The following is a 20,994-nucleotide window of genomic DNA, read 5'->3' as shown; positions in this document are numbered from 1 at the left end:
TTCCTCATTTACATAAAAAAAAAAACAATATATATTCATATAAAAGTAATTTCATACTCTCTCCGCCCCAAATTACTTGCACCAGTTTGACTTTTTGCATTATTCACACAATTCACTTTCACCATATTTTATTTATAGTAAACGAAAACAAACGTTGGTATATAATATACTATTGACTTCATCTTAATATATATTTTCATAATGTTAAAACTTTATAAGTTTTTGTAATATGCAATTAAAGATATTGGTGGTCAAAGTTGTGCATTGACAAGCATGCCCAATCAAAATGAGGCAAGTAATTCGGGTCAGGGCAAATATATACAAATTACTGAAAATAAGTAGGAAATAAATTATACATGATACCATAAAATATACGGAGTATTCATAAATATAAATGTGTATACAACTCAATCCCTGTGACTGTATAATGTACAGTATAAGACCTACTTTACATCTTTACTTGTGTACTGTAACTATTTAACACAAAACATAATTATTTGATACAACTGTGATTCTACTTCCTAATTAAATAACTACACATTATTGTCACCAAATAGTCATGTTCAAATAATTATACTCCTACTTTTTAGTCAAATAGTTATGATTAATTTGCGTATAGTTATATTTTTTTAATGTTGATATCAACAATTTTATGAGTATGACAATCTCAAAGAAGACTTGCACAAAGAAAAATATCCACCTCTACATAAAAAGGTGCTTTTTTTTGTTCTCTCTTAAAATATTATCACTATACTCAAGTTAATAATAGAGACAATCATTGCTGATTTTATTTATTCAATGAAGGGTGGTAAAGAAACTTTTAATTTTTTACACCATCATCTGAGTTTCTAATTAATTTTTGATTGACAAACTTAGGTTATGTTCTATTCATTTTATGCTTATTGCTTAATACATAGTATTTATTTTTGTAAAAATCAGGCTAAAAAAGAAATGTCTAAACAAGATTAGACCATTCGAAAAAGCTAAATCAAACTAAGGTTTCGTTCTATTTGACCTATCTTGTCTGAACTTATATTATCTGAACTTATTTATGTGTTAAAATATCTGAAAAAACTTAATTTTTTGAAATTCACTAAATTTATCTTAACTTATGTTGCCCAAAATAAGTCGAATAAAAGCCTAAACCAAAAAAAAAAAAAAAAATCAAAGAAAACGTTTATACAAAAACAAGATGAAATGAACTTAGCCTAACCATATAACCACCCTAAAAATTGACGCCAAACAACACAAAAGGCAAAAGGCAAAAGGCAAAAGGCGGGAAAATCAAAGAGAGCTCCTTAAACAAAACACTCCATTAAAAATCCAAAATCACTTCTATTTTCTCTCTCCTACAAAACCCTAAACCGGACTCCGGCAACTCTAATGGCCGGAAACCGCCAAATCAGGGCGCTAAACGTAGCAGAAAAGCCGTCAGTGGCAAAAGCCGTTTCCGGAATTTTGTCGAGGAATCAAGCTAGGGTAAGAGAAGGAAGGTCTAGATACAACAAAATCTTCGAGTTCGACTACACAATTCGAGGTCAGCCTATTCACATGCTCTTCACTTCCGTCACCGGACATCTAATGGAGCTCGAGTTCGACGACCGGTATCGAAAATGGCACTCTTGTGATCCTAGTGAACTCTACCAAGCTCCCGTTCGGAAAACTGTTCCTCAGGTTTGCCCCTTCAATCCTCCAATTCAACATAACTGTCATTTTTCAGTTTATTGTTTTATGTTTTTTAAAGTTAAATGATGTATGTTGTGTGATTAACTTAAACAATACTCATGCGAGTTGTACCTATGCTTATCGTGTTGATTTTGAAAATTGGCAACATAAACAAGAAACTAGTTTTTGAACGAGCCCTTGGTTAACTTGTTTTGATTAGCATTTTGCAAAGTAGCATGAATACAACTAGCTTAGATGGTAAAAGTTTGGAGGGTGGTATTTGAGACCACTTAGGATGGGTGAAGGCTGATATATGATTTGTTTCGTTTACTCTTACATGTTAACAAGTCCATTAAAACAAGAACCATGAACCTGAGGGGGGGGTGCCAAGCTTATGGAATGCTGGTAGCCTCCATGTAGCTCTGCTTCTGCTTATGGGAGTTATGGCTCGCTTGTGGAGAGTAATAAAGCCTTTAATGCATTCACAACTACATACGGAGTACTAACCACCATTTCTTGTTTGGGTTCTAACTAGTTTTTAGTCACATATGACCTAGCCTTGTACCGTGATTACTATATCAGCCCTGTGTTCCTGTTTTCCCAAAATTCACACGAAGAATGGTGATTGCACCATTAGTTCACCTCAACATCTAGGTATCCAGATGGCTCTAGTTACCCATACTATGTAGAAATATGGGCTATAAGTCATTGTGAAATCACGTTCGATGGTTCATTAATTGAGTGTGCTTCCCCATCATTCTACCTTTTTTATTCCTTCCACTCTAATTCTAATCAGATGAAAGATGCAATCTGTTCCAGTAATGTTTTTAGGAAGCAGGAAAGATCTGCCACAGTATATTGAAATTGTGATAACATAGTTAAGTATATTTCACTTATTGCCTTTCAGTATGGTACAGGACGCCCATGGCCTCCACAGGCCTCCTCCTATTTCACCCCTGCTTAAAGTAGTCCTTTTGCTTGTATACGTCGATGTGTTAGGTAGGAAACAACGAAAAGGAGGGTAACACAGTGATCTTTCCTTATCCCATTAAACATGTGGAATTTTCAATGTCAAAAGGAAGATTTCCTAGTGTTTGCACTTTACACCAATGTGTGTTTGAACGAGTTATAGGAATGCTGTTTCTGCCCTTGTTTTGGTTTTCAGTTTCACTGTCCAACCAATAACTTGCTGACAGTAATAAGCGAGATGCATAATTTTAGTTGGTTATGTCATAGTGAGAGGTTTCCTGCCTTTTTTTGCTCTAAGGAAACTCATGCTTCAATAATTCTCCTTATGAAACACTGTTACATAATGATAGCGATCTCAACTGCTCTTAACTCACAATTTAGGACAAGCTGGACATCAAGAGAACACTGCAGCAAGAAGCTAGAAGCTGCCAGTGGCTCATACTGTGGCTCGATTGTGATAGAGAAGGAGAAAACATTGCATATGAGGTAATAGAGGTCTGCACAGAAGCTAACCGCAATATGAACACATGGAGGGCTCGCTTTTCTGCGCTGATTGACAGGTTTGAACCTTTATAATCCATTTCTTTCTGTGTTCTGTTCTACTATGGGGTTTAAATTAACAGATTGTTACCTTGGAGTTACCAGGGATATCCACGAAGCAGTACAGAACCTTGATCGACCTAATCAATCGTTTTCCGAGGCTGTAGATGCAAGGCAGGCATGTTTCGTTACGCATTTTTTTTGGAACTTGAACTTTTTGTGAACTTATCTCATAAAAGTTTCCAAATGCTCTATTCTTCTTTTTGTATTGTGTAATACATGGTGTTGTACAAAGATTATCAAGTGTTTCCAATACATTAGGACATACATAGTGAATAGTCTAATAACAGATTTGCCTGCCAGATGTGGTTGTAGGCTGGACTCCCCTCTCCCCCTCTGAATTTAGATCATTCCCTTCAGTGTTCCAAAACTTTCCTATGCTTGTAGCTTCACTGTATACCCTTTTAGGGGCTACTGAGTAGTTCTTGTTGCTTCTGCAGGAGATAGATCTACGTATTGGAGCTTCTTTTACTAGGTTTCAGACAATGCTTCTTAAAGATGCTTTCCACTTCGATTTTGCTACCGAGGACAGAAATCTTATTCTAAGTTATGGTCCATGTCAGGTATCGCCTTCTGATTGCTGTACCGATTCATCCTTATTTCCCTGTATCGTTTTGCATTTATGCGTGTCCCTTTTTCTCTCTCTCCTGCTCTCCCTCTCTTTTTAAGTTATTCACTTGATAGTTCTCTTGTCATTTGTAGTTTCCAACACTGGGATTTATTGTGGAAAGGTATTGGGAAATACAAGCGCATGAGCCGGAGGAGTTTTGGACTATCAATTGTTCTCACAACTCAGAGGAAGGAACTGCTAATTTCAGTTGGATGTAAAATATGTTAGCATCACTCTAGTATTGTCATCCTCTGTAAAATTTATAACTGTCAAAGGTTCAAACTTTAACTTTTTTCACAGGCGTGGTCATATGTTTGACTATACTTGTGCAGTCACCATCTACGAGATGTGTGTTGAGGAACCGACAGCTACTGTGAGTAAAATTGATCTTCATTAGCTTTCATAATAAGATGTTAAGGATTAAGTTTCTTTTAACAGTTTCAAGAGTTTTTTATTCACAAAATGTTATACAGGTTACAATGGTTAGACAACAGGAAAAACTCAAGTATCCGCCTTACCCATTAAGTACAATTGAGCTGGAAAAGCGTGCTTCACGATACTTCAGATTGAGTTCAGAGCACACCATGAAGGTATGTATGACCAAGAACTCGGTACTGCTTCATCAAATTAGATATAGGTCTTAATCCTACTAATATGTGAGATTAGAGAAGCAATTTTGCAAAGTTCAGATATCTTATAGCAATGCCTGGAATTTTTTGAAGGATAGTTTTTTTAAGATTAGAGAAGCAATTTAGCAAAGTTCAGATATCTTATAGCAATGCCTGAATTTTTTGAAGGATAGTTTTTTTAAGGGGAGAAATAATCTAAAATTTACTTTTCAAGATCTCTTTTAGTCTGTGTTACAGTTATGCCATAGTTGAGTATTGGCCTTAATTTGTTTATCTTTGTGTTAGTGTTGAGGACTTCTTTCACAACTAGCTTATTTCCAATAATCTTTATCATGTCCACTACATCAAGTATGAAGACATTTGCATTTGATATTTGAATATGATCTCCAATGAGTTACTTAAGCTGTATACTTTTTGCTGACCTCCATTTTTTCCCTAGAATACCATGGCAAAGAAGTAAATAGTGTGTGCTTGATTAGAGACTGGATACTGGGTTCTACTTTCTACAGAATCACAATTTCCCTTTTTGCGCAGGTGGCAGAAGAGCTATACCAATCTGGTTTTATTAGTTATCCTCGAACTGAGACTGACTCTTTCTCGGCTAGGACTGATCTGCGTGTTGGTAACTCTGGTCTATCTTTTTATTAATCATTCGCTTCTCACAAAAGCTCGACTTCTTTACATGCACCAACCTACTATTGCCTTTTCTTTCTCTGCTTTCTGTTCTTTTGGTTTGGTTGATGAAGTGATTACTGATTAGAACCTTCAAATTTTAGGCAATTGCGCAAGAACAACAAGCACATCCAGTATGGGGTCCCTATGCACAGCGATTAATGGATCCTGAAGCAGATCTTTGGAGAAATCCAGGTAATGGGGGCCATGATGACAAAGCTCATCCACCCATTCATCCAACAAAGTTTTCTGCTGGAGAGTCTGGATGGAGCCAGGACCACCATGTTAGTGCTCAAATATAACCCTCTGTTGTTCGAAAATTGTATTAGTAGTCTCATCAAAATTTGCATGCACAAATTCTAAAACTTGTTCTTTTCACTTTTATCTATAATATGAATTTTATGTGAAATTTACACTCACCTCATATAAAGTGTCACTTTGAAGCTTAATATTTCCTTATATTTTTTCTGTTGTCTGTGTGCTCCTTTGGTTGCAGAAAGTATACGAGCTGGTTGTTCGCCATTTCCTGGCGTGTGTCTCACAGCCAGCTGTGAGCGCTGAAACTACGGTAGAAATTGATATTGCTGGTGAATTGTTTTCTGCATGTGGAAGAGTGATACTTGCTGTAAGTTTGTAGTTTTCATTCTTTGTTAAAAATTCTAGGTATAGAACCATAGGTAAGTAAGCTTTGTATCTTGGGCCAAGAATATTTCATTACAGTATGAGCTTCACTTGCTGGCTTTCTAGTTACTAGCGAGAAGAGAAAGCCACAACTCTAGGCAGTTTTGAATGCTGTTATTGTTGCAAATCTCAGTTTGGTTAGTCCTTACTCAGTTAATAAAAATGAATATTGGTGCCTCTTTCCTTTTGATGTTACTGGAAGCCCAGAATCCCAGATTAGTACTCTTACAGGGTGACGGTGATTAGTTAACAAACTCTTTCCACGTTGCTGTTATAAATTACCTTTTTAGTCATCACTTATTGACTTGGGACTTTAAAGATTTCAGGGAAACTTCGGTGAATTGTTATGCTTTACATTTGTATAAATCATGTGATAAGAGAGAGGTTATGCAAGAGAAAAATTGACTTTCTGTGTTGGGTCTGGTTACTTACAGTGACCGTTTTTTTGGAGTTCCAATAATGTATATCAGGGTTAGAGATTCCACATACTAGTTTAAAGTTATATTGAGCACACTGGACTGTTGCTGATTTGGTTGGGGGAGGTGGACATGTTTGCATCATGCGCAGTCTCTATGCCGCTGATCTTTTATATTCCAGAATATAGATTTATTGGTCAATAGTCTCAATACAAACAACAATCCTAGTTTTGCGTACAGGCAATATATTTTCTCTAGTCTTTCAATGTTAATTTTGGTAGATAGTTGGAATCTGATATGAAGCTCCGGATATGTTATTTGAATGTTATTCTGACTGTAACATTCTCTTTTATTTCTAACTCATGCTTCTTGCTTTGCAGAAGAATTATTTGGATGTCTACCGTTTTGATACTTGGGGAGGATCTTTTATTCCAACTTATATGTTAGGACAACAGGTGTGTTCACCAATTTCCAGTTTTCCACCAGATGCATCTCAAAGTCTTCCTGCTTTGTCATGAACTAAATTTTTTGTGTCTCTTTGTGAAAGTGTTAAGAACTTAAGATGCCTGAGTGGCATTAACTTTGAATGATTGTTTGATCATCATTACATTTGCAGCATTGTTTACAGCCCTCCAGCTTATAGACAAAATGATGAAATATTGAATTTCACTAATGAGATGCACTCCAAGTTGGAATAGGAAGCTGTGGATGGAGACTGATGATTTTTTTTTATTGAGTCCTAATTATTTTGGAATAGAGCTTTAAAATCTTGATGGGAATAGAGCTTTAAAATCTTGATGGGGATTGAATACAGCCCTCCAGCGGAGAAACATGTATTATGGTTATGGGGTTATGCTTGATAATTTTCTTTGGTGTTGGTGGGTTATAGAAGCCGAGGAAAGGAAGCATTTTAAAGAGTTGGGGCCTCGGGCGCCTTTCATGAAAAACTCTTTAGGATGTTGTTAAAAGGCTTGGATGCATTATCCTAGAAAAAATGGACACCATGAGCGGCCTTTTCTAGAGGATGAAGTTTGAAATGTTTTGTCTCTACCGTGTAGGAGCAAGGTTGGAGCTAGATGCCTTTAATTTGCATTCAAGTTAGTTTGTTGATCACTATTAAGAAAAAAATTATGAAGAAATTTAGCAATTCCATATTATTGTGTGGTCGCAAAAGTATGTTTTAATTGTGTGTTTGTCATAATGATTCCCAAGGAGGATCATCTTGTGAGGCAAGTGGTCATTGCCATATTTAGGGAGCTGTTATCAAGCACCATAAATGCTTAAGGCCCTTGCCAAGAGATAGCTTGATCTATTTATGATTAGGGAGAGGAATGAGAAGGGTTATTGTAAGTTGAACCTTTTGAAAGAAACTCTAGAGGTTTGAATATTATTATCTGAGTTCAAGATCTTTTCTGATGGGAATTTCTTATAATAGTATGAAGTGAAAGGCGATGCTTGTATATCGGATTAGACAGACTTTGTTTGATTGACAGATGCTTGTATATTACTGATTTGAGTCACTGACTCACTAGTCATTGAAAAAACTAAGTTGCTTTGGTGTCTCATGAGACCTTCAGCAATGGGATTGGCTTTATCTTCTATCTTTATCTTCATAACTGATTGTTTGAAAAATGCTTTGAGACGAGATGCTACTGGGGAGCTCCAAGGGTAGAGAATCTAGAGATGTATAAGATGGTAATATATTATATCGATTTACAGAAGACACATTTACCATTCTCTAATATTTTTTTTTTGATCATGCTCTATTTTCTCTAGGTATGGTACTGTACTACTCCCTCCGTTCCTAAATGTTCTTCCCGTTTCTATTTTTGGCGTTCCTAAATGTTCTTCCCAATTGGAATCTATACTATTTTTGGCCATATTTTTTTCCCAAAATACCCTCATTCTACAATTTAATTTTCTACCATATCCTACCTTCATTCCATCCACCTACCCAATTATTCCCATTGATTTCCCCACACATTATTTAATTCATTCACAACCCCCAATTCATTCACCCACCTTATTTTATGAGTATTTTAAAAAATACCTCTCTTTCCTTTCTTTATTATTCTCTCTTTCATTTATTCCAAAAAGTAAAATCTCTTACACCTAATCATTACTCTTACACTCAATCATACCAAGATTCCATTTTCTTAATCCCCTCCCCGATTCCAACCGGGAAGAACATTAAGGAACGGAGGGAGAAATACGCTTGCATAGAAAAATCTCATTTGAGAGACACAAAGTAATGTAGTTTAAGCTCATGCTAGGTTTATAGTTAGGTGTGTCACACTGGGATTTAAATTGGTCAAGCTTACAACTATAACTGCAAAAAGTTGCTTGTGATAGTTTCTTAATCCAAAGGCAACTAATGTGCAACACAGGAATTGCTATGGATAATTGAAACTTAATATGCAGTAAAATATAGAAAAATTATCTTTTAGAGATATTTTGAATGTTCAGTATACTACTCCAATACTCTTTAGACTTTCCTTTTTCATTTGTCCTGGAATACTCTTTAGACTTTCCTTTTTCATTTGTCCTGGAATACTCTTTAGACTTTCCTTTTTCATTTGTCCAGGAATACTCTTTACGCTTGTATCTTGGGAATGTCCCCACTAATATTTTAATACTTCTTTCTTCCCACTATTAAGTTAGAGTTCCTTGCTCTCTATCACCCAATAAATAAAATACCCCACCAACTCCTATCATATCTATCTTTTCAATAAAATAGCAATTGATAGTCAACAACTTATCTCCAAAAATCACGTGCTATGCCTATGGTAAGCGTCAAGAGTATCCTAGGACGGAGAGAGTAATAACATAGAATACATAATTTCTCTTGTTTCAACTTTATCTCCTCTTACAGTCCCATACCTCTGTTAGACATCTGTCTTTCATCTTGTTGTTGCTAACAGGAGTGTTGTTTATTGTTTAGATGGAACGACAAACATCAAGCAAGGGTTTGGGAAATATAATATGCTTCCAGCCTTTTGGGTTTCCTCAAGCTCTTGGTTACCATCTACTACGTATAATGATAACTAAAGTAAAAAGCGCCGACACCATCTTTGTAAATGTGTCATTTTCTGATTTTCTTATGAAAAAGTTTCCCGACAAAACTGCTTGTGACATATCTTATTCTTTTCCCCTTCATTTTTCCGTCCTTCCAAATCTCAAGACTAGGAACTATTTGTTTTAAAAGGAATGAAATGGTCACTTTTCTCTTCCCAAAACCCTCTTTTATTAAGGTGTATGATTTGTTGCAAACCAGTTAGTTCATAATATTTTAATAAGAAGATTTTATTTTATTTTATCTTTTGGGTTAAAATCCTGCATCTCACGAGTACTAACCTAGTATATATCTAGTGTTGAAGTGCACTCTACCTGAACCTAATTTGACTGACCTACGAGCCATGTCTAGGTCAGTCAAATACGGTGTAACATGTGATTCAATTATAGTTAAAAGTTAAACACTTGAGGAGCATGTAAAATGTTCATTGTTAAGATACCTAAGTATTACAACATCTTAAAATAAACCAGATTAGAAACTGTGAAAATTATCTTGGGACAGATGTTGGAATATTGGACCGCAGAATTGTTCTAGGTCATATTCGGTGCTTTCTAACTGTTGCTGTTTGTCATTTAATGATAAGCAACTCGGTCAGTTTCATAACAATCATACAGATAATGTTGTTAATTGTCTATCCTCCGTTTAGGCAACTGGTGGTATTAAGCAATGGTTTCAACCTAATTATTTGAGACTTTCTTTTGCAGTTTGCTCCAACTACATTGACTTTAGACTCGGGAGTGACCAGACCACCGCCACTCTTAAGTGAAGCTGATTTGCTGAGTTGCATGGACAAAGTATGTGAGAGTCAATGCTGAAAATATCTTAAATACTTGTTAATCATTAATGTGTCACACTGCCTGTATATTCTTAAATCATTGATGATGCATCATGGCCTTCATGTAGGCAGGAATCGGTACTGATGCAACCATGCATGACCACATCAAGAAGCTGTTAGATCGTTTCTATGCTACGAAAGATGCAAATACTCGTTTTTCACCAACTAATCTTGTAAGTCATCTTTACCTTATCTTTTGTTATTAAAATGGTTGCTTGACCTTTTACTTTTTTGTTTACTTTCACTTTCCTCTGCACTAGTTGTATGCAAAACACAGTTACTCCCAATGCTGTCAAGACTGATCTTGTTGTTCTTGAATTAGAATGTGTCTAGATTAAGAGGGAAAGGTGGTGTTTTTTGCTTATTTTTTTAGATCTTATAGTACTTCATGCTCAACGCTTATAATGCTTGATGTTTCTGTAGAATAATTGACTCTTTTCACGCCATAGGTTGGCTAAATCAAGAACAGAGATCGTCCATTTTAAGACGCTAACAACCTTATTGGTACAAATTTAGTATGTTATTGATATAAATTTGTATGTTCTTGGTCCTACCAATACACTACTATTCACTATAAAATAAACTTTTGTCTTATTGGTACTCCCAAAATCTTTATTGGTACTGCTCGCTACAATAACAAACTAATCGCTACCAATAAAGATGGTTTTGGACGCTCACTGTTGTTGTCTAAGACTTCCCCTTCACGCCACAGGTGAGTTTGGGATTTTTTTGGCAGCTGGTTTTAGAAATTAGCTGTTATTTATACTGTACTGGGATTTGGGTAACGTTTTGAACGGATTGTCGGATACTATGGCTACTGATGATGGTGTGTGAGAGATTGGTGATGCTATGTGTATTATCATAAATTCATAAGCTCCGTAATATATTGCAAATTGTAATTTAACGGTGTTAGCACCCAATAATCCAATATCCATTCCTCTTCCAGTGCAGTTCATTCAATGCCTTGTTTGATTTTTACGTAAACTTTCCCAGGCATTTTCTTGTATGTATTTCCTTTCTAAACTTGTGTTGTTGGTGATGAATCTCGGTGTTTAATTTGACTAGTGTGTTAGCCTGTTGCTTTGGTTTGTTTTCTTTATTGGTATATCTGTTTCTCTTTTATCCCTCTTTCTACACGGCGTTTGTCCCCCTCGTATAGTAATGAGTTTTGAGTTATTCAGAAGTAGTGAAGGAAGAAATTTACTGAAAGAAAAGATGAGACATAAAGGTGTCTACCAACTTCTGCTCATCATTCGATGCATGCTTTTTTATTTATTCAATATTTTTCCCTGTTACCAACCGAGATATTAATTTTGCATGTGGAATGAGGATTATTATGAGGCAGCTAATAATCTTTTGACAAGTTCTTTGATATTCAACCTTTTGATTATGTTGGACTTCTTTTTTATTTCAGGGCGAATCTTTGGTTATGGGATATGATGACATGGGGTAAGTCATTTTGATTCCAGGGTAAATTCATTTACCTACTAGCTCACTTGGACTCTTTTAAACAGAAGATTCACGATTCTTCATTCCCACTCCATACTTAAGTTTGAAACCCCTTGATCGGGGAATTAAAAGAAATTCACCAAACATTATCACCTACGAGGCTACGACTATGCAACCACTTTCTCCACTCCTGTATCGCCACCCACTTTCACTTTCTCCACTGTCCATTAGTCTCCTGATTACATGTTACTATTGTTTACTTGGCCATATTTGTGCTACCAGAGGTGCTTAAAGGAGGGAAATCAGGGTGGTGGGTTAGATCAGAGTTTAATTGGCAGCAATTCTTGAGAACAAGCATGGTGGGTCTCTAACAGTTTAACTGGTGATGTAGAAGCTCTAATAAATAATTTCATGCTTGAAACATTGTTTGACTCCCTTGCTATTTCATTGCAGTATTTGCAAAAATGAGGTTTCATGGGTTGCCTTGGCTTGACTCCTTAAATGATGTCCCTTACATGTTTTAGGTTTGGTTGTAGTTGGTCTTACCTAGCAATTTAGCTCTTAAGCTCATACATACCTTTTGGTAGGCGGTAATAAATAGTGGTACTCGTCATGAAATTATTTTTGTTTTGTAAGGAAACTAGTTATTGGCCCGGACCGTTACATACATGTATTTGGAGATTATTTTTTATTTATTTAATTAAGTGAAATATATTTTTTTATTATGGTATATAATTTCAGAATAACTATTAGTTAACCAAAAATTAGTAAACTAAATTTTTGAGTAATTTACTTGAATTGTATAAAAGTTGATATTTTGTATTGTACTTCACTTATAAATCATAAGATATTTCTTAAAATATTAATTATTGTACATTGAATTACAAAGTCAATGTATATTTTTTGGAAAAAGAAACACAATTGGTTAGCTAAAAAAGTGTATTTAACCCTTTTTTTTTAACATCTTTATGCAAGGAAAAAGTTAATGAAGAATAAATAAATAAATATTTGTATAATTGATTGTTACTCAAATACTCCTTTCGTTACACAAAGTTCTTTCCGTTTCACGATTTGGTGGTTCTTTATGTGCTTCCCGTTTGAAATCTATTCCATTTTTGGCAAATATTTATCCCTAAACTACCATTTCCCCAAACTCATAATAACCACCTTATCCCTCTTTTATTCACTAACTTACCCACATATTCTTATTTTATGGTTCTCCACCCACTTTATCTCTTCATTTCCCCGACTACCTTACTTTATTGTTTTTTGATGTACTTGCATTCCTTCAATCATTACAAAAGCAGAATCTCATTATGTAATACTTTCCCTCAAGGAAAAAACAGGGAACGGAGAGAGTGTGTATTTGTGCATTGAAGTTTTACTTTACATTACGAGTGGGAGGTCATGCGTCCTAGCATTGAAACTAACATATTTTTTATGAGAGACATACTAAATAATGCGTGTGCATGATGTGGTGTTGCGCCATGTCACTTGCCAAGTCATGGTGACACATGAAAGGATGTCCTGCATTGCCTTTGAGTTTTAATAATAGTATAGATTCTCATGTTAATGTCCATGAAAACACTTGTCCATCCCCAAATATCGTTTTATCTTCATAAATTTCCATTACCATCTATTACCATGGGCTTTCCCATGAGAATTTCCTTTCAAAATGTCATATAAATACATTATCATTATCATCATTTATTACCTTACTAAGTGGACCGTAAAGGTTGATACCAAAGCTCAATAATTACGAAATGTCAAAATGCATTTCTTGCATGGTTTCCCAGACCCTAAACTTCTACTCTTAAATTGATCATCCCTGTTTCTTGTGTTTTTATTTTCAGTTATGAGCTCTGGAAACCTTATCTCAGATCCAAGATGGAGGATGATATGAAGGCTGTTAGCTTAGGGACCAAGAGAAAAGCTGATATTCTGGCTTCTTGTTTGCAGGAAATGAAAGCTTGCTTTTTAGATGTAAGTGTCTGTGACGGTGTGACCTTAAAGAAAACAGTACAAAGGTCTCTGTATGCTTTTGCTGTATTTGTATAACATTTTGCTATTTGTGATTCATGTTAATATGACTTCTTTTCTTTATGGTTTGATTTTTCGGTGCTTCTTTGTGGGAATTTGCAGGCTAGGCTGAACAAAGTTAAACTCTTTGAAGCCATGGGAATATTTTTTGATAGGTATTATCTCTATACCAAAAAGTTGGTTATACTTTATCTATGTAAAGAAAAAGAACACTTAGCATTTTATATTATAGATGAATCGTGAAGTGCACTATGTTAAGATGTGTTAGAATATGCCTTGAATACCCCTTTACTGCAACGCCCCAGCACGGGGATCTCGCTACCTAGTAGTATTCTGTAATCTGTTCCTCAAGATCAATAAAACTGTCCTCTCCTCTGCCTGTGGACATAGCTAACACATCGTTAGTGAACCACGTTAAATCTCTGTGTTCTCTATCTTTTACGTTATTTATAATCTTTCTTGCTTCTGTTATAACAAGATGAATATTAGTCTCCTTGCTTTGATTGATATATTTTTCTGTAGAACTAATAGGACTGGTGCAGAGGAGCAGCAAACAATAGGTGGTGTTGTTCGCCGCTGTGGTCTTTGCCAACAGGCTGATATGGTGCTGAGACGCAGACAGGTGAGAAATCAATGAATTATTGTCTCTTCGGGCATAGTTTGTCCTTATAGTTTATTCTTCTTTCTATGTCAGTGTGCTTTATCTTCTTCTTTGTAGTGTTCCACTGAATCATTTAAAAAGGTTTTGATATTTGAATGAGAGTTCATGTACTAGACAAGTTAACAGTCCTTCATCAAGATATGCATTTTTTTTTAAAAAGAGTTCAAAATGTGCATGCATATTATTCTCACACATTAGGAATGAATCTAAAAGATACGAGCATTGCATTGTTCCACTTGACTGGATTTGTATTTGATGCTTCCCACAACCATCAATGTGATTATCAAGATGATGTCAACGCGTCTGTGACTCTGACATGATGATCCGATCAGAGCTCCACTGCATCTATAGAATCACTTAGACCGCTGTTCAGTGTTCACTATAGATGCTTTCTTGATAGTATAGACTATAGAGTGCACAACTGAAAATTCCAGTTTTAAAGAGTAAAATATTTGTTTTTTCACAGATTTATTCCTTTTCTGCAGGATGGAAAATTCATGGTTGGGTGCTTGGGCTATCCTCAGGTAGATATGTTTTGTACTATGATATTTCCATTTAGTGAACTTGAGGCCTGGAATTGACAAAGTATACGAGTAAGGATGTTAATTGCGGGTACTTTGTCACTGTTGCAAATATCATTTCACTTCCCCTAATGTCGTTTACACTTCCTTAACATGATATCTATGGGTTTTACCCTTTTAATTTCCAAAAGTACCCTTTGGGCACAAAACTCATCTGATTCCCCCCTCTTCCCAACCCCCTCCTTCCCTCCAAAGAGTTCACATGTTTCACTATACATTTTATAATATTTTATCTAAACATGTCATTCCCGACCTATATTATACCCTTAACGTTTGTGCCAAAGCCTACTATGTATCTTGATCTTTCATGAAATTTTCTGGTTGCTATACTTGCCCAATATGAAGATTTTGATTCTGGCAAATGCTGATTGAAATTTCTGCTATTTGCAGTGCAGAAAAGTTGTTTGGCTACCTGGGTCTATATCAGAAGCAGCTGTGACCTCTAATACATGCAACGTGTGCTCTCCAGGTTCTTATAAAATTTGATTGTGTAGATATGTATAACCAATTAGAAGATCGTGTAGACTTATTGATCCTTGTTATGATTTTTTTAATGGGATATGTTCACCCAAATGTTTAGTGTATTGCTGATCTCTTTTCTGCATTAATCACAAATTGCATCCAGGTCCAGTGTTCTTGATTCAGTTCAAGTTTCGAAGATTGGAAATTCCTCCAAATTATAGTGTGGACCACTTAGGTACTTTTTTATGCCAAGATCATTTTGCAATATATTGTTCTCTGTTATCCCCCCCCCCCCCCCCCCTCATCCCGTAAAGCTTAGGGAAATACAAACCTGTACTACTTTCAGAAAAAGGGTGTACATTGACAGAAATCATTTATTTGGAGGGCAATTTTTCAGGGGGGAGGGGAGGGGGGGGGGGGGGGGGAGAATAACACAAAAGAAGAGAGGGAGGGGAAGGGAAGGGGTATCTTTTCCTTCCAAATATCTTAACGTTTAAAGGATTTGGTTTATAAAAAAAGGGAAGGAATATATATCTCTAATATTTCCTTCCCTCTCCCCTTTAATCCAACCTAATTATTATTCAAACAAGCGGAAATATATGTCTTGCTCTCCCTCCCCTCGCTTCACATCCGCTCGTCCAAAATCACAGTTACTGATATATTATACAAATCAACAATAAACTAGAATTATTAAGAGACTTTTTGTGAACTGTTCTGTGTACTAATTCTGGATATCCTCTCAGGTTGCATTGGTGGATGTGATGACACACTCAGACAGTTAACAGAGATATGTGGAACTGGTCCTCGCAATCCTCCTGGAACATCTGGTATGATGTGTATCTTTATATTGCTATCTGTTAGGTTGTTTTGGAGACCCTTTTTTGCTCTTTTTTTTTTTGGGGGGGGGGGGGGGGAGAGGGAGAAAAAATCAGTCAACTCTAGTAGGAAGCGCCTACAGTCAAGCTCTTTTTTCCAAAAGAAATAAATACTGCAATCGAATCCCAATTACGAGGCTGGGAAAGGGGATAGCAAGTGATTGAACTGTCAGGCTCTTGCTTGTATAGCGATTGGTACTTGAGGTAGGTGTCATGTCTGAATGTTTTATTAGTTTAGGTGTAGTGTTCTTCCTAAGACTAAGATTGTCTGAAGGTTTTTCTACAATGTGATGCTCTATTGTTTGATGTGGTTTGTCCCATCCTTGTATTGAGCCTTGAGGTCTTCAAGTAACGGAGACATCCTGTTGTTGCCAGAATAAGGCTTCATAAATCTTGCTCAAATAATTTGACTATTATAGCTATCAAGTATTGCAATGAAAACTTACTCAATTAAATTGGATTAATAGTTCATTCTTGCTTGCTTGTTTTTTAACCTCCATTTTTCAATCCCCTGGAAATCCTTTGTTTTGTGTTCTTGCTTGCAGGAATGTCTTATTACACAAAATGGATATATGTTTTCCCATATGTCTTATTAAACAATTCCTCCCCTCTTCAAGTACCGAACATATGTTTTCTGGTTATCTGACTGTTTCCCCTCCAAATAGCTTCAGTGCGGGGACAAGCTCCAACCACAACTTCGGGAAGACAAGCTCCAACCACAACTTCGGGAAGACAAGCTCCAACCACAACTTCTGGAAGAAATCCGGCAAGTAATGTGCAGCGAGGTGTCTGCTCCCACTGTAGACAGACAGGACATAGTTCAAATGGCTGCCCTTCTCAAGTTTCAACATCTGGGCGTGCTAGGTCTCGAGCAACAAATCACACAAACGGTATGGTGATTGTATTACTATTCAATTCCCCTTCGAGCTTTTAAGGCTGACTGATCATGATTTTTTGTTGCCACCCAAATTTTACATGTAGTCTTTAACTGAAAAGTTACGGCATGTCTCATAATTTTTGGTAGACATAGCGTTCTCTTCTTTCTGGATAACTAGTGCAATTAAAAGGAGAAGCTGTGTGGTTGCTATTAAAAGTCTACTTTTTGGCTTCTTTCTGGACCCATGCATCTGCTCATGTGGAATTTTTTATTTTTTTTCTTCTGGTGTATGTGGTTTTGGAATTCTATTATGTTGCTTCTATGTAGTTTTCATACTTCTTTTCTTCCCTCTATGTACTGTTCTCGACATTGTTTAGGGGAGAAAATCTCCGTCAAAAGGGGTAGTTTTGTGCTTATATTTTGGTGTCCTGAATTTTCATCGAACCAACTTTCACTAATGGATATGCTGAACATAACTGTTCCTTGACTTTAGATGTTCTATTGTTGCAGGTGGGTCATCAGTACCATGCAATTCGTGTGGAGAACCTTGCGAATTGCGAACAGCAAATACTGCAAACAATAGGGGCAGACAATTTTATTCATGTCAATCTCAGGAGTGCAGATTTTTTGTGTATGTGCTGAATCTTCATCTGTGCTTTTCGCTTTTTTTTTTTTTGTTTCATCAAGTTTTAAAATTATTGAGGTTATGCACTTGCTTTCTCCCCATAAATTTCTTTCCTTGAAAGTAATGTTAAATGCTTGGGGTCTGTCGGTCTGGGGATAGTATGGATGTGATGGTGCTTCCTCATGTGTAAAACTAAAAAAGCCTTTGAAAATGTAAGTTATTGGAACATGTACTAACCCGCCATCAGGTGACAGTGGCTTTAAGTTGGCTAGAAAACCAGCTTCTTGTTTCTATTACCACGATGCCTTAAGTGAGACTCCCGCCAAGAGTTTATCGGAGCTTTGTCCCTATTATGAATGGAATAGTCTTTATTCAGACCCTTATTTTGGAATGTGGATTAGTGATTAGTTAATACAAATCAGATATTTACAAGAACGCAAATCACTATCTACAACACGGGTTTTTTAATCAAAGGAAATGGAGCATAGGAGCTTTTTTTTAAAAAGAAAACAGAAGGCTGAAGCCGCTGAACCCACTAACCGATTTTTTTTTACTGCAAATCTTAATTGCACCAATAATTTCTCTTTGCTGACCTAGTACTGAACATCATACCACCAGTAGAGGTTATTAGGTTAGGTTAGGTTAGATTAGATTAGGTAATTGATTGAGTATAATTTAGTTGTCAAAGCCAGCTATCCAGCTCTATGCATTTACCTACATGTTTTTCATTGTCTAAAACCAGATGGGAGGATACGATTAATGATGGCGGTGTAGGACAGAATGCTTCGCATACCAATGCAAGAGGCTCAAATGCTACATCTGGAAGACGGGGTGGCCGAGGCAGGGGTCGCCGTGGTGGTGGTGGTGGTGGCCGTGGAAATGATACGACTTTTGTTTCAGCAACAGGTGAACCTGTATCCGGAAGAAGATGCTTTAGCTGTGGTGATCCATCTCATTTTGCAAATGCTTGCCCAAACCGTGGCATGTAGATTTTGTGCTCTATCCAAATTTACTTACAAATTTGTAATTCGAAATTATAATATTATGGACATTCCAAAACTGTTTTCATTATATAATCCTGTATTCCTGTTGAATGTTTAGCTCATAGTCCTGTATTTATGTTGCCTTGTTTGCAACTTGCGAGATTAAAGAAAAAGTGGGAGGCAGATTGCTGCTCAGATATCAGCAACCTGTATTTGGAACAGTGTCCTCTGTATTCCTGTTGCCTTGTTTACTCGAAAGTTTTTCAGGAGTAAGTTTGGATTTGTTATGGAGAGTTCTGAAGTAAAATAATGGATTTAGGCTTCCTTTGTTTCAACGGAAAATATTTTCAAAGATAAATAGATTTTTTTTGTTTGTTTCCTTACAAGAAAAATTATAAAGAAAAAAACATAGAGGTGCGAATGAGAGGAGAGAAAAGGAAATGCAAGAGATTAAAGTGGAAATGTGGCACTCCTATTTTCAAAAGGAAAGTTGTTTTCAAATTTTGGGCAATTGTTTTCCACCCTCGAAATGGGTAAAAACTTGAAATGTTTATTTTATACTCTATCTCCTACACAAAGGGAGGAAGTTACTTATCTGATAGAAATGAGAGTAACTAAAATACGCTTCTCGTGACCGATCAAACAAGTTACTTTCTCCGTTCCTTAACTATTGCACCATGTTTGACTTCACACTTTCCAACACACAACTTTGACTCGTTATTTCTCGAATTATGCACAAGTAAGAATTACAAAAAAAAAATTTAGAAAGTATATATCGATACGAATTAATAAGAACATAGATGATTACATTTTTTTTACGTATATATTACAAAAGATGGTCAAAGACACACCGTGAATAGCATAAAAATTAACATTGTGCGATATTTTTGGAACGGATGAATTATTACATTCTCTTGAAAATCATAAATCATGGATAAACAACTACCAAGAACTGTTTGGGCCTTAGAACTAAGGGTGGGTCGAGCTAAGTGACCATATAATTGTCCTTCCCATATTATGGGGGCATTTCACATAAATGAACAAAAACATTAATATCTTACATGTAATGTAGATGTAGCAAATAAAAGGGTCACAAATACACAACTCACACAGGTGCACATGAGTTGATTCTTAAAAGGCAAATCTTTCGACAATCTTTTTTGGAATATTATATTATATTCATTCAATTATTAATTTAGTTAGTTTTATTGTGATGTGACTTGACCGTGAATCCCACGTAAAATCATGGGTTGTAAAATGTTTGATTAATTGTTAAATCAAAAGGTCTTGCGCGCACAAGGTGTACAATAAATTTATTGTACACCAAGATAACTTTAACCTTTTTTTTTGTAACTTTAATCTAGTTTTGATTAACTTTTATATTAGTAAAAAAATTGATAGATAAATATGTAAAACGGTTAAATGATTAATTTTATACATTGTTAGTGATTTTGAAGAAATAAGTTTTACTAAAATGAAAAAAATTATCACTGAGAAGTAGATAACTTTTACATATATAAGCTTAACTTTTAAGCATTTTGAGTTAACTTTTACTCCGGTATACAATATTTAAATAAAGAATATGTGTTGTTAAATCATGCTTATTACCTGGTCTTTTTCATATCATATCGATACAGTGTTTACAATAATTCAGTTATTAAGACAGTTATTACCGACACTATCAATAACGACGAAATAGTTTTTGCAATTCTATGTCATTATCATAATTAGTTTTTTTTGGCGGGAATATCATATTCTAGTTAATTGCTTATAGGTTGTACATTACTTTGTATAATAGTGAGATTTTCCAATACGTGTAGTTATAAACTTGTGTCATGTATAAATGATGAATGTATTGCGGATTACATGTAGCAATATCGTCCATCCTCTTTGAACACGTGTGTCGATTTATGGTACTTTCTATTCACCTAATTTTCACATATTGTTTTTGAACTTATCTTATTTAAACATATCTGCACTTATCTAAGCTTACCCGAGTTTATTAGAACTTAAATTTGAGTCATAATTGTATTTGTGCAAACCTTATTTTTCTCGAACTTATCTTTTCCAAATTTATCTAAAGATTAACTTATTTTTCCTGAAGTGAAAATAAGGTGAATACAACACGGGTTATTCATTTTCACTTGTAATGCATTATTGGATTTTTTTCCCCCTATATGAGTAGCTTGTATTCAACTTGTGAATAAAATAGTTAAGGTTTAAGGCTTTGCTTCATTCGACTTATTTTATCAGAACTTATCTTATCTAAACTTATGGTAGATTATCTTAAC

The 20,994-nt window shown here is 35.5% G+C and overlaps 1 protein-coding gene across 2 annotated transcripts; it reads left to right on the top strand.

Moving 5' to 3' along the window:
* The first annotated feature begins 1,252 nt into the window (after positions 1-1,252).
* Positions 1,253-18,924, top strand: LOC110794365 (DNA topoisomerase 3-alpha). 2 transcript variants are annotated; one of them, XM_021999343.2, is made up of 24 exons: positions 1,253-1,674; positions 3,016-3,194; positions 3,280-3,352; positions 3,675-3,797; positions 3,937-4,058; positions 4,145-4,217; positions 4,318-4,434; positions 5,008-5,091; positions 5,250-5,429; positions 5,642-5,770; positions 6,623-6,697; positions 10,020-10,109; positions 10,219-10,323; positions 11,565-11,599; positions 13,453-13,582; positions 13,742-13,794; positions 14,162-14,261; positions 14,786-14,824; positions 15,272-15,350; positions 15,507-15,578; positions 16,087-16,170; positions 16,884-17,108; positions 17,606-17,726; positions 18,463-18,924. In XM_021999343.2, the coding sequence occupies exons 1-24, from the start codon at positions 1,384-1,386 to the stop codon at positions 18,707-18,709; spliced, it is 2,826 nt and encodes a 941-aa protein (XP_021855035.1). In that variant the 5' UTR covers positions 1,253-1,383; the 3' UTR covers positions 18,710-18,924. The 2 variants fall into 2 exon arrangements, with proteins under 2 accessions (XP_021855035.1, XP_021855036.1); XM_021999344.2 differs by having other exon boundaries at positions 1,261-1,674; positions 14,171-14,261.
* Positions 18,925-20,994: the final 2,070 nt, after the last annotated feature.

Source organism: Spinacia oleracea, chromosome 4 (genome assembly GCF_020520425.1).
Source record: "Spinacia oleracea cultivar Varoflay chromosome 4, BTI_SOV_V1, whole genome shotgun sequence".
Classification (NCBI taxonomy): Eukaryota; Viridiplantae; Streptophyta; class Magnoliopsida; order Caryophyllales; family Amaranthaceae; genus Spinacia; species Spinacia oleracea.
The sequence above is the reverse complement of the archived record's forward strand: the minus strand, read 5'-3'. Positions and strand labels throughout refer to the sequence as shown.

Bases quoted from the DNA above. Each gene is read 5' to 3' on its own strand.
- LOC110794365 (XM_021999343.2), top strand. From the start codon at position 1,384: ATGGCCGGAAACCGCCAAATCAGGGCGCTAAACGTAGCAGAAAAGCCG. The intron at 10,324-11,564 runs GTAAGTCATCTT...TTTTTATTTCAG, and splicing joins GTTTTTCACCAACTAATCTT to GGCGAATCTTTGGTTATGGG. The intron at 13,583-13,741 runs GTAAGTGTCTGT...GGGAATTTGCAG, and splicing joins TGAAAGCTTGCTTTTTAGAT to GCTAGGCTGAACAAAGTTAA.